Source organism: Tiliqua scincoides, chromosome 2 (genome assembly GCF_035046505.1).
Source record: "Tiliqua scincoides isolate rTilSci1 chromosome 2, rTilSci1.hap2, whole genome shotgun sequence".
NCBI lineage: Eukaryota > Metazoa > Chordata > Lepidosauria > Squamata > Scincidae > Tiliqua > Tiliqua scincoides.
Window position 1 is genome coordinate 33,940,539 of NC_089822.1, and position 13,479 is coordinate 33,954,017.

The 13,479-nt window shown below is 42.0% G+C and overlaps 1 protein-coding gene across 2 annotated transcripts in view; it reads left to right on the top strand.

Moving 5' to 3' along the window:
* Positions 1-13,479, top strand: part of RASGRF2 (Ras protein specific guanine nucleotide releasing factor 2) — a 134,880-nt gene that overhangs the window by 66,437 nt on the left and 54,964 nt on the right. For both annotated transcript variants that reach the window (XM_066616331.1, XM_066616332.1), the window contains exons 10-13: positions 2,570-2,730; positions 8,227-8,293; positions 10,460-10,596; positions 13,207-13,289. In XM_066616331.1, the coding sequence (XP_066472428.1) occupies positions 2,570-2,730; positions 8,227-8,293; positions 10,460-10,596; positions 13,207-13,289 (448 nt within the window). The remainder of the gene's footprint in view (positions 1-2,569; positions 2,731-8,226; positions 8,294-10,459; positions 10,597-13,206; positions 13,290-13,479) is intronic.

Below are 13,479 nucleotides of genomic sequence, written 5' to 3' on the forward strand. Positions count from 1 at the left end.
CTGCTTGCACAAGGAAGCACTTCTGTGACTGGAAGGCTCCTTCTGTTCTTGGAGGGAACTTTTGATGGAATCTCTAGTCAAGATGCTCCCGGAATGTTAATTTTTAATAGACCTCTGTTTCCCAAAGTCCTCCTTAGGAGGGGGAACCACTGAAGTCTTTGCGGGTGCAGGGGAATGGCAGCAACACGATCCCCAGGATCACACTGCTGCCAGGGAAAGAGAGGGTTTTTTTTTTTACTTACCTGAAGCTAGTGCCAACCCCTGGGTTCAGGGTGCAGGGAGCCCTGCAGATGCCTCTGCAGGGCTCCCCAAACCTGAAAATGAGTAGATGTTATGACAGAAGTCACTTCCAGTTTCCGATTGTGAAACTGGAAGTGTCTTCTAATCACGATTTTTGCTCATTTCCAGGCTTGGCGAGCCCTTTGAAGGTGTCCACAGGGCTCCCCATCCCTCTAGAGGCCAGCACTGGTATCACGTAAGTCAGAAACCCTTTCTCTGGCAGCAGCACGATCCTGGGAATCGTGTTGCTGCAAACCCCTGCCTCTTAAGGGGCCAGAGCTGAGTGCTTTCCTGGCTAGTGGGTCGCAAACCACCAGTTTGGGAACCCCTGTAATTAGACCATAACTTCCTAATAAATTTGTATGTGGAATGCTCCTTAAGTGTTTTACTCAGTGGTATTCAAACTGGGGCGTCACGACGCCCCAGCCTGAGGGTCCTGGTCCCTTACCCCTTAACGGGTGGGGGCACCCAGGACGCAGGGAGGAGGCAGCGAAGGTCGCACAGGGCTCCCTGCAACCCAAGGGGCGATCCTGGCGATCGCGCCGCTGTCTCCCCCCGGCCCCTGCAAAGACTTAGTGTGGGATTCAGACTTGCTGAGAGTTTGAAAACCGCAGGTTTTACTAATGACTGTCCTTGCTTTGTGTATCTACCTAAAAATCTGTTAATTTAATACACTGTAATGTGGAGAGAGATTATCTAGTATATTTTTATTAAGTATGAAATGAAACTTTCTACCCAAAGGCACAATTTCTAGAGCTCTGGATATTGCTGTTAAAAAAGAGTCAGTGATTATTTGGAATCATTTAGTTTCCTCGCAGCTGCCTTTGAAAATTGGTGTATTACTGTTGTAATTGTTTTTAGGAAGTTTATTGGTTTCAAGCTTTGTGTCCCAATACAGTATACCACTAGAGAAAGTGGTTGCCCTCCTACTCTGAGACATGCATTTGGATTGCAAATGGGCCTCAACTTTATTGAAAATTCATCACATACTGCAGTGATTCCTAATGGCAGGGCAACAAATGCATCTAGTGCTATTATTCAACTCTCAGCAAAAGGGGTGGGTTGAACCCACAGCCTCTGCTTGCACAACTGATCCCCAAGAGCAAGCAATAAAATGCTTACTTTCGGATCTGAAATCCTGAATAGACCTGGCAGGCATTGTGTTTTGGAATCAAAGCCCCATCTGCTGCTTATGCCATTCCAATACTGACACATTGAACACCTGAGTTCAAGGCGGCTCTCATCTGAAAATTCTCACTGTATATACATCAGGGAGGAATGCATTTTGTATGATGCTGAGCTACTTGATTAATGTAGAGGCCATTACCGGCTGCACCTGCAGTATTATTTCCATGTGGATGTTAACCCAATATTCAGTTCCTATCTATTTTTTTCCCCTGGGCTGTCTCCTAGTCCCGAAGGAGTTCACAGCCTCTTGGCTTTGGCTGTGGCTTCCTATACAGTAAGTTTAAAACATCAATATACTTCCTCTGCTAGATCTTGCAAATGATTCTCAAATGAGAGAGACCAAGAGAGATCTCTCCATATGGATAAATGCTGGGTAAAACTTGCTGAACCCTGCTGAGGGTGTGGACTGCCGCTTGGAAGAGTCATCAGCAAGTTACTTTGCCCACAAGCATTGCATGGCTGCCACTACTGTGCTGAGAACCCATTGCTTGTGCAACCATATGTGGAACAGGCAAGTGCTTCTTTGGATCCAGTACTTAGTGTTCACAATGGGGACTGTTGCAAGGCTGGAAAGGAAGCCGAGTGACACATTGACATGGTTTACAGCAGGCCACAACAAACTTAAAAATCAAGGTACTGTGGCCAGAAGCCGAACGACATTGTGCATAAAGAGAAAGTGGGGGAAGAGTTTATCAATTTTGCTTTCCAACTGTGGCCCTTCATACCATACTGAATCCAGCTTTTTTAATGTGAGGTTATTGCAGTGGAGAAAGAGCTAGAGAAAAATACCATGTACAGTCCTTTGGATCCCACTCCATATATATTTAACCACTTTTGTGTGTTACATGTACTGTGATAACTTTAAAATGTATTCTTATTCTCATTTGGCTTGATGTTATTAAAATTGTCACTTTTTGAGATTTTATTACTCATTGAACTATTAGAATAGAGGTTTAGAAATGGGCAAAACAAATATGGTTCCAAGTTTGCACGTTGTTTGTTAATCAGAGGCTGATATGATATATTTTGAGGTACGAAGTATGAAGAATATTGCTTACTAATTATATATTTACAACGTGCTATATGCTTTTGTGATCACCAGGTACACTTATTCAAGTCCCTTCAGTTGAGAGGGGAAAACTTAGTAAAGTTCGCCTGGGATCATTGTCTTTGAAAAAAGAAGGAGAAAGACAATGTTTTTTATTTACAAAACACTTTTTAATTTGTACAAGGAGCTCTGGAGGAAAGCTGCATCTACTTAAGGTACAGCATTTTTATAACTACCCCATTTACAATTGGAATAGTGAAATGTAGAATGTATGGTTCCTAGGTCTGGTGTCTTCTGACCACTGATGTGATTATGTTTTTGCATTGTGGTATAATTTTAAAACAAAGGTTTTAATATTCAGTAAATTGAGCCACTGAAGTAATCACAAATATTGACTGGAAGTATTTTCTTAGGGCCAAAGTATATCTTTCATTAACTACATCATTGAACATTTGTATTTAGTTTTCGTTTCTGTATCTCCAGGCAGGATCATGCTCCAGATCATGGCACTAGGAAGAGGGGAATTGACCTTTTCCGGCAACCCCCACCCCTCACAGTTGCAATTTAGGAATTAAAAAATCATGCAACAGCCAATGATGTGTATGATGTGTATAATGTAATTGCACTACATGTAATTTGGATCTCAGTTCATGCAAATTCACAAAGTTTGGAAGTGAAGGAAGAGTTGGCCTTTGTGAACAAATTGTAATTTAAATTGGAAAACTACTTAGGGAAATGAGATACATTTATTGCAAGAAAACTGGAGATATTTGCATCTACATTGATCTTGCTAAGTACTTTTCCCATTTCAACTGGAAAAAAGATTTGCCTGTTTTCTGTCTTTTTTCCCTTGATTCTCTCCCCCCCCCCCCAAAAAAAAAATCTGGTATTCGATTTTTACTTAAATTGAGATTTCTCTTAGGAACTCAATGGATAAATTTGAAAGATAGTATTGTCATCTATATTTGGAACAATGCCATATTAACAGCCCTTTACAACTTAGAACAGGGGTACCTGAGATCCTGTTCATATGAGACAACCCATCCCCCAAGGTCATTTGGGGGGCCTTCCCCATGTTTTCCAATATTAACTGGTTGGCAGCAACAAGAAGTAGGGCCTTCTCTCCCATTTGAGCTGAACACTGCACCTTCCATGCTGATCTTCCGCCAGGAGCTGAGAAACTTTTGTTTGATCTTCTCTCTTTAATTTTTGTTGCTCACCTTTACTTTTATTTCTTTTGTTGCTATTCTTTTTTTATAGTATTTTATGTACATTGGTTGATTATATTGTTTTAACTGCTTATGCTGTTATCCACCTTGGGGATAATTTATAAGGGGAAAGGCAGGATAAAAGTGTATTTAAATAAAATAAGTAGGTTTACTTAGAAGTAAGTCCCACTGTATTCAGTGGGGTTTACTCTCAGGTAAAGTGTGCACTGCTAAACATGTATTCTAAATGCTTGCCTTTAGAGAGACCTTGTGCATCCACAGCAGATATGTCTTCATCTTTTTCATCTTATGAAGATTAAACAAAATGAATGGATTTTAAAGGAAGTGACAAGAGATGTCAGAGTCAGTTTTTCATTCCGATTTTACTAGGTCTAGTGATGGTATAGGAAAATGCTGTCTTTTTAATAATTAGAGTAATAAAACTGCATTTGTCTACATTCGTTATTATCATCATTATACTGTAATTGGTTATTATTAATACTTTCTATAGCGCTTCTCTCAAAGGGCTTAATAATTTTTTTCTCATTTATCTTCCTGATAACCCTTAAACCCAAAATAGTGCCAATCACATGGTGTTGGTTATCACTTCAGTGGTTCTGTAATGCAAAATTTGTTCAGAAATCATTTCAGATTTCATGAATATAATATATTCAGATCTACCTTTAAAAAACCATCAACTAGCCATTGTTTATGATATCATCGGGCTTACTGTATTGGATTAACTAAAGCACGAGTCAGCAACCTTTTTGGGAAAAGGGGCCAGATGTTTGGTGATGACATCATCATGTCATTGCCAAACTTTCAGGATACTGAGCTTCCAGAAGTGGCTGTGAACACACTGCAGATGGGGCCGGCTTCCAAGGCAAGCTCTGTGTGGGCTGGATGGCTTTGGATAGTGGGCTGGATCCAACTTGCAAACCATAGGTTGCCGGCCCATGATCTAAAACTTAGCATTTATTCTTTTGAAGGTAGTGCTACATTGTAAGATTGATTGCTGTGGGAATGTGCAGCACTGCTCTTACAATCATCTCCAAAATGGAAACACTCAAGATGGCATACATAGGTAAAACTAATCAGTAGTAGTATGTAAAAAGTAGTAGCAGTATTTTTTTTAAAAGTGCAAATGAGTTAAACAAAAATAAAACCAGAGTTTTAACAGATTACTGATGCTGTAGCTCAGATGCAGTGTGTGGTTAGTCTATAATCTGAATAAGGGCCAAATCTTATCCAGTTTTCTAGCACTGTTGCAGCAATGCCAGTGAGTCATGTGCTGCATCCTGCAGTAGGGAGATAGTCACACAGGCCTTCTCCAGGTAAGGGAACTTTTGTTCCTTTTCCTCAGGGCTACATCGCAGCTGCACCAGCACTGGAAAATTGGCTAGGATTGGGTCCTAGGAAAGTTATGCTCTGGCTGTCAAGGCTCTCAGACCACACATAGATTAATCCTGAGTGTTTGCCCACTCCTTAAAAAGAAGCCATTTATGCTAGTGGAGTCATAATACACATGGCAATGCGTCATATGGATTAATCATCCCCAATTTTGGGTAATAACTTACATTAGGATCAATTAAGGGGGCAGTCTTAACCCACTTTCTAGCACCGACATAAGGGTAATGCAATTCTGAGGTAAGTTACATTACCTTACTTTGGGGAGGCCTCAGTGACTGCCCCCCCAACTGCAGAATGCAGCACATGACCCACTGACACAGCTATTCCAGTGCTGGAAAGTTGGTTAGGATTGCACTCTCATTCACAGAATCCTCCTATTTGTATTGATGTTTATTATGTTCTGCCCTATGCCATAAGAACATAAGAACAGCCCCACTGGATCAGACCATAGGCCCATCTAGTCCAGCTTCCTATATCTCACAGCGGCCCCACCAAATACCCCAGGGAGCACACCTGATAACAAGAGACCTGCATCCTGGTGCCCTCCCTTGCATCTGACATAGCCCATTTCTAAAATCAGGAGGTTACACATTCACATCATGGCTAGTAACCCGTAATGGATTTTTCCTCCAGAAACTTGTCCAATCCCCTTTTAAGGGCATCCAGGCCAGATTACGTCACCACATCATGTGGCAAGGAGTTCCACAGACCAACCACACGCAGAGTTAAGAAATATTTTCTTTTGTCTGTCCTAACTCTCCCAACACTCAATTTTAGTGGATGTCCCCTGGATCGACAGAGTGGATAGAGAGATGCTATTTACACTCTCACACAACACCAGAACCAGGGGACATCCACTAAAATTGAGTGTTGGGAGGGTTAGGACAGACAAAAGAAAATATTTCTTTACTCAGCTTGTGGTCGGTCTGTGGAACTCCTTGCCACAGGATGTGGTGATGGCGTCTAGCCTAGATGCCTTTAAAAGGGAATTGGACAAGTTTCTGGAGGAAAAATCCATTACGGGTTACAAGCCATGATGTGCATGTACAACCTCCTGATTTTAGAAATGGGCTATGTCAGAATGCCAGATGCAAGGGAGGGCGGCTGAATGAGGTCTCTTGTTATCAGGTGTGTTCCCTGGGGCATTTGGTGGGCCACTGTGAGATACAGGAAGCTGGACTAGATGGGCCTATGGCCTGATCCAGTGGGACTGTTCTTATGTTCTTATGACAGATGCAAAGAACTCATTCAATTTCTCTGCCATCTCTCCTTTTATTTCCCATTTCCCTCCCTCACCATCCAGAGGACCAACCGCTTCTCTGGCGGGTTTCCTGCTTCTAACATATTTGAAGAAGCTTTTATTATTCCCCTTGATGCTGCTGGCTATGTGTTCCTCATAGTCTCTCTTGGCCTCCCGTATCACCTTCTTACATTTATTTTGCCACTGTTTATGTTCCTTTTTATTCTCCTCAATAGGGCAAGCTTCCTTCCATTTATGGCCTCTCTAACTTGGCTGGTTAGCCATGCGGGCACCTTCCTGAACTTAATTGAGCCCTTCTTCCTTTGCGATATACACTTCCGCTGGGCCTCTATTACTGTTGATTTGAGCAACCTCCATGCTCTCTGTAGAGACTGGACTCTTTTTACCTTCCCTTTCAACCTCCTTCTAACCAGCCTCCTCATTTGAGGGAAGTCCACCCGTCGGAAGTCAAAGGTTTTTGCGAGAGATTTGCCTGGTATTCTTCCCCCGATGTGCATGTCAAAACAGATCGCAGCATGATCACTGTTCCCCAATGGCTCAGTAACATTGACATCTCTAACCTGGTCCTAAGTTCTGCACAATATTAAGTCAGCTGTCCTCTGGTGGACTCCATGACTAGCTGCTCTAAGGCACAGTCATTTAGCATGTCAAGGAATTCGGTCTCCTTTTCGTGACCAGAACACAAGTTGACCCAGTCAATATGAGGATAATTGAAGTCCCCCATGATTACAACCCTGTCCCTCCTTGTCACCTCCCTGATCTGTTTCCTCATTTCAAGGTCCCCTTCCGGTTTCTGGTCTGGAGGACGATAGTACGCCCCAAGTATTACATCACTCCTCAGGCCTGGTAATTTAACCGACAGAGATTCTACGGTGGAGTCGAACCCGCCTTCAATCTCTAGTGCCATCAACACTAATTTTAATAATATATTTTTGGTCTGTGATATAGTTAAATGTCAGTAAAGGAAGTTGACCCAAGCCCAGTCCTATCCAACTTTCCAGCACCAATGTAGCCATAATGCAGCCCCAAGGTATGGGAATAAATATTCCCATACCTTGAGGAGGCCTTTGTGACTGCCTCGCCACCACAGGATGCAGTGCATGCCCCATTGACACGGCTACACCGGCACTGGAAAATTGGATAGGATTGGGCCTTCTGTTTGTGTCCAAATTTTGCCTTCCTTGAATGCTCCCTTTGCGGTTTTGTCATCTAACAACCCAGTTGCCACTCTGACCAGCTTTTTGTTTGTGCTGTATTGAATTGTTCTACATTTCTAGCAATCTGGCCTTTAGATTTGTTCTTGTTTTCCTAGTGGTAGATTTCAGTTGAGCATGTCAGATTATTTACTTTTGCTTATATCTTATGCTATTTACATTATAGAGTTTTCTAATATAACTTTGAACTTCTAAATCCTTCTGGAATTAGGCCCCTACTAGATTATAACTGTGATTTATTCAAATCTGAAAAAATAGGTCTGCACTAATCTGTTTCACATTTTTGATTTAGATACCTTGTGGTAGTGTTTTTTTGTCCAGGTTTCCTCCAATTCAACTGGTGTATTAGAATGGAAGTGTATGCCATGCTGTTAATCCTATCAATGAAATTAATTTTGTTTGTGCTGGCTTAATACAAGGTTATTTTAATTGGAAAAAGAACCTCATGCAGTTTCAAATCCTTTTCATTTGTTAGAATTGTGTTATTGATTTTTTGGAAGCATGTTTACCTATTTGACTAATCCTTTTTATGAGGCTTTGTAATAATAAATATTATTTTTAAGGGTTAAAAATGGATAGAGAACTAGCTTTATGAAAAAGTGCTATTTCTTTTCCTAGGCAGGAGGTGTTCTCTCATTGATAGAATGCACACTAATTGAAGAGACTGATATGAATGATGAGGATTGTAAGTTATCAAGTTGTTCACTATATTTATAATCATGCAGTTTTTTAAAGTTATCTTTATTTTCTGATAAATATATAATTAACACATCTATAGGAAATTTGTATGCTGCATGTCACATTGAGTAGCATTCAGACAGACTTTAAGTGGAGAGTTGTTCTGTCAATCTCCCTCTGTGAACAGAGAAAGCATTCTGCTCATGCACAAGAGTCCTTGCACGAGCAGAATGCTCCTTCCAATCATGAGGGAAGCTTCCAAAGACGGAGCACCATTTCACTAATGATTTGGAGGCCATCCAGTGAAATGAACAGAAGACGTATCAAGAAAGTTATGTGAAGAAGTATTATAACTTCTCTCAGCTTGATTGTTCTCTTTCCCAGTTCTTTCTGTCTGTCTCTTAGGAATGTGATTGGGGCTAACATGCTTCAAGTTTTCCGCATTTCTCTTCTTCAACCAAGAAAGCAAGGTTCACCAAAGGGAAACCCCTTTTGGAAAAATGGACTCTTTTCTCTCCTTCCAAACAGGAAGGTTCCATTTTGATGACTGACTGGGTGGTTTCCCAGCGCAACCTTCCATTTAAAAATGAGGGAACTTTCAGGATCTTTGCAAGCAAACAATTACAATTCATTTGTGCCCAATCAAGAATGTCTGGGCCTCACCCCACCCCACATTTACAACTTCTGGAGGCTGCAGCAAAAGCAAGGAGAGGGAATTTCTCAACAGGAACATGGCTCACGGAAGAAAAGTGTTGCAAAACCTGTACCTTTCACACTTAGCAATTTCAGAAGTTTTTCTTTGTGCGTGAGAAAACCAAGTCCCATGGCCACCCAGGGCACATCTATTCTGCATATTGTATGTGTGTGTGCACATGCTGGCATGTGTGATGGCTTGCCCTTCTAAGGGCAGCAAGCCTCTAGGCTGCCCTACGTTTCCAAACCCTGCAGTAGTAGGTTCAAGGCTGGAATCTTGTCATTCTCATCTTTTCACCAGTGGAGTCTTTCGTACATTCTCGATAAATTGTATTCTTTACCAACAAAGCGGAGTTCTCCAGAGGGGACCAGCTGTCCAGAAATATAATGGGGCACCTTCTTCAGGTCTGTAAAATCTGCATAGAAAGCAGGGTGACCAGAGATATGCTTAATGGAGGATAACAGAAGCTTAGCATATCCACGGTTGACCCCACACATGAAGCCATGGTAGTTTGAGCAGACAAAGTGACCCACACTCAAAATCCTGAGGTGGGTGGTGGGGTGAAATGGCACCCTCCAAGAAATGCCGCAATCTGATATCAATTTTTAAAAATTAAAGATACTAGGGAGAACCTATGTTCTGCAAAGCTCCAGTCCAGACATGTACATAAATGGGCAGCTCAATCCTACCTCACTCCTTGTGGGGCAGTGCAATGGCTCCAGCACGGTGTCTGCTGAATCTCTTGGGAAAGTTTCAGCCTCAGGAGGCTTCCTCAAGATAAGGATCATTTGTTCCTTTCCCCTGGGGTTAGCCCCTGCTGGCCTGGTAGGTTAGCTCAGACCTGCACCAACAATATTGCTGGTGCAAGTCCACACTGACCCATGAAGGCAGATCAGGCTGGGGAAGGGATTAGGATTTGGAAGGTGCCACTGCCACCCCCCACTCCCTTTGCAGACCCAATTCACCCACCTTCCTGTCCTGCCCCCATCTTCCTGTTCCATCCACCCCCACCCCATTCCACCCCTTCCCCATCTCCCTCTCAGCCCCTGCAGTCCCCCCCCCCCCAGTCTGTTGTCACACAAATTGGCCCATTCACCACTTCCAGTGCAGCAAGGCCACACTCTTGGGCTTTGTCATGTTTTGACAGACAGATACTTGCGTTCTGGCAGCATAACGTCCAGTTAGGATTGGGCTGAAAACCACCTAAAATTCTTCATTGGAGAAAAACTGTTCATTGGTATATGTGATGTTCTTCCCAGTAAATGTGTGTTGTATGCCTGCTTCAACTTCAAATTGATTGCTTTTCATCCAAGAGGATCTGACACAGTTGCACCAGCTCACCTCCTGATCTGGAGACTGCTGTAGTGGCTATGAGTGTGTAAGTTTTGTGACTTTTGTGAAAGTGTAAGGATTGTGACTTTGTTTCCATTAAGTCTAGATTGTAGTCTATAACCTGATGTCCTTTCTCCAATTATGAAGCAAAAGGTTCTGGGCAAGTGTTTGGACACCTTGACTTCAAGATCGTGGTAGAACCAACAGATGCACCTCCCTTTACAGTTGTTCTGTTAGCCCCTTCACGGCAGGAAAAAGCCGCATGGACAAGTGACATTAGTCAGGTAATTTAGTTTTCTTGGATGTTGAATGTTTTGTTTAGCATTTAAAAGGTCTCTCACCGCTTGCTATGTAAGAAGTATAATATTTAGGTATTATTTAGAAAATGTTATTGCTTAAAATTATACCATATCTGCCTTGATAGATCTAATAAATATCAACTGAATCTGAAAATCAACAAATTTGCTATTTGTATGAGAAATAGTGAAATACCCTCGTTCTGGGATCCAAACTTTTAGCTTTGGGCAATAACAATGTGTGCATGTTGGGTGCATGGATTCAGTGGTACAAACTGAGTTAAAACCATAGAATGAAAGTGAAATAATAAGAGTAGGAGATCAGGTTTATCTTTTCAGTAAAGTGAACCATTTTGTGTAGACACATCAGGAACTGGAGTACAAACAGTTGACAGTACACAGAATGTGGGATAAATTGCTCCCTTCTCACATGAATAACAGTAGTAGATTGCATGAATCACTGCTGTTAAGGACACAGCCGTATACGTGAACCAACACCTTTTATGGTTAAAGTTGCAAACTTGACACAACTAATTCCAGAATAGTTCAGTTGGAATCAATAAGTTGCTTTGAATATTACCTAAAGCAAAAGAAAGGATATCCTTTTTTCCTAAAGGGTAATATGATTAGGAATGCAACATTTAATCTATTTAATTGGTACATTAATCAACTAAAGCTTTAATCACAGATTAAAATTTGACTCTGATTAATTGGTTGGGCTGAAATTGAAGGACAAAGCTCTGCGGGTCATGCAGATTTAGCAGCCTTCTTCTCTCCTTCCCTGTGCCAAATATGATGAGGGAGAAACTTGAGGTGCCTCTCTCCTTTTTTCAACATAAGTAAATATTTTAATGTAATTTGATTCATGAACCTGTCGTAAAACAGAATTCCCGAATATTCAGTGTTCACCCAAAAACTGAATGCACTTATTTGAGTGTTTCCCTATATCTCTGTACTAGCAAAAATAGTAGAAGAGGAAATGTGCAGGAGAAAAGTTTCTCTTTCTATACTTCCATCTCATATCAATTTTGGATTTTGGCAATAAATTTCTAGTGATAGGAGTGTGACAACTCCAGTCATCTGCAGAATCTATTCTGTTGCTAAGGAAATACATTCAGCACAACTATTTTGTTAATAACGTTTTTAAAACCTCAGCGCAAACCTGATGTTCTAACTAACCAAAACATATTTAGTTAGCAGTTTAGAACAAGGGATTGTTCTAGAACAAGGGACTTTGGGCGCAATCCTAAGTGCCCCTTCAGCCGGTGCAATTTCCTTGTGCTGGCTAAAGAGTGTCACAAAAGTGCCATAAAGCACTTCTGTGCCACTCTTTGGGGAGAAAGGCCAGTGCACAGATGTGCGCCAGCTTCCCTGTGCCAACGCAGACCTTGAGGATAAGTGAGTTTGTGTCGGCTGAGCTTGGCTGGTGCAGGTGTCTGGAGGGGGACGTGTGGAGGGCAGAGAGGACACAGGAGAGAGGCATTACAGGGTGGGGGGAGGGTGGGCCCGGAAGGTTTCCGGGTGCAGGTGGGGAGCGGGAGGTGGGACCAGGATCCAGCACTTATGCCGGATCCTAGCCCTGTTCCCGGGCTAGAATCCCTGGAGCAGTCCCAGGCTGCTTGTATTTGCATCACCGATTAGGGCTGCTGTGGCTCTCCCCGGGTTAAGCAGAACAGTTTCCTCTTGCCTCGGGCTGAGCCTCAGACAGCCTGAAACTTGCGCTGGATACAGTGCAGGCCTGCCAACCTGCCTATTCCAGTGCAAGTTAGAATTGCACTGCCTGTTATAGAGCGCTTCCTCCATTAAAAAAAAACAAAACTACTATCCCCAGGTATAGCTAAGTCTAAACCAAAAAAAGGTGGCTAGTCAGGCCATAGTCCACTTGCTTCTCTGCTAGTGGACCAAAACAGAAAGAAACACATTCATTGCAAGTTCCATGGAAAGAACTACGTCAAATCTAAAAGATTTCGGAAAACAGATTATTGCATTTTGGATAGCCAACACACAACACAAAGAACAAGGCTTGCAATCTGTTTCTATACATTAAGGTACAGTACTAGATGAATCCAGAAACTAATTGGGAAGCATCTGGGTGAATCTTGAACCTTACTGGCAGTTGTCCACAGTTTCCTATGGAGGACCACATAATACTTAGAGAAAGCTTCTCAGGACATACCTATAAACGTTGTTGTGGCCTAAGTGACTTAGGGCACCATCCTGTCCAACTCTACACTGGCATAGCTGAGCCAGTGGGGCATGTGCTGCATCCCGCAGTTGGGGGCAGTCAGAGAGACCTCCTCAAGGTAAGGCAATGTTTGTTCCCTTACCTTGGAGTTGCATTGCCCTTACCTAGGTGCTGGAAAGTTAGTTAGGATTGTGCCCTAAGATTTATAAACAGTACTAACTGTGCCTGTTTTGCAGTTTAGTCTACTGTGTTTTTGTGTTCTTAGTAACTTTTAAAATCTTAGTAACTTTTAAAATGTTGTTCCTGCTGTCTCTTTATTTCATTTGAGTACAATAACAGTATTTGAGGGGGAAAATGTGATCTTATAATTGTTTTTATTGCTTTGATTTATTTTTCATGATTAACTTCTGCAGTGTGTCGACAACATACGATGCAATGGCTTAATGACAATTGTATTTGAAGAAAATTCCAAAGTCACTGTGCCACATATGATCAAGTAAGTGTGACAACTTTCTCATAGGGACATAACGTAAACTCACATATTTCAGATTTTACTCAGATGCAGAACCTGAGACCTTGTAGATACAATTTCATTAGATGATGAATCCCATGTTTCATGGAGAAATGCTGCATTATTTCCATGCTTTGTTTTGTCTTTTTTTGAGTCTCACAAAACGATTAGTCTT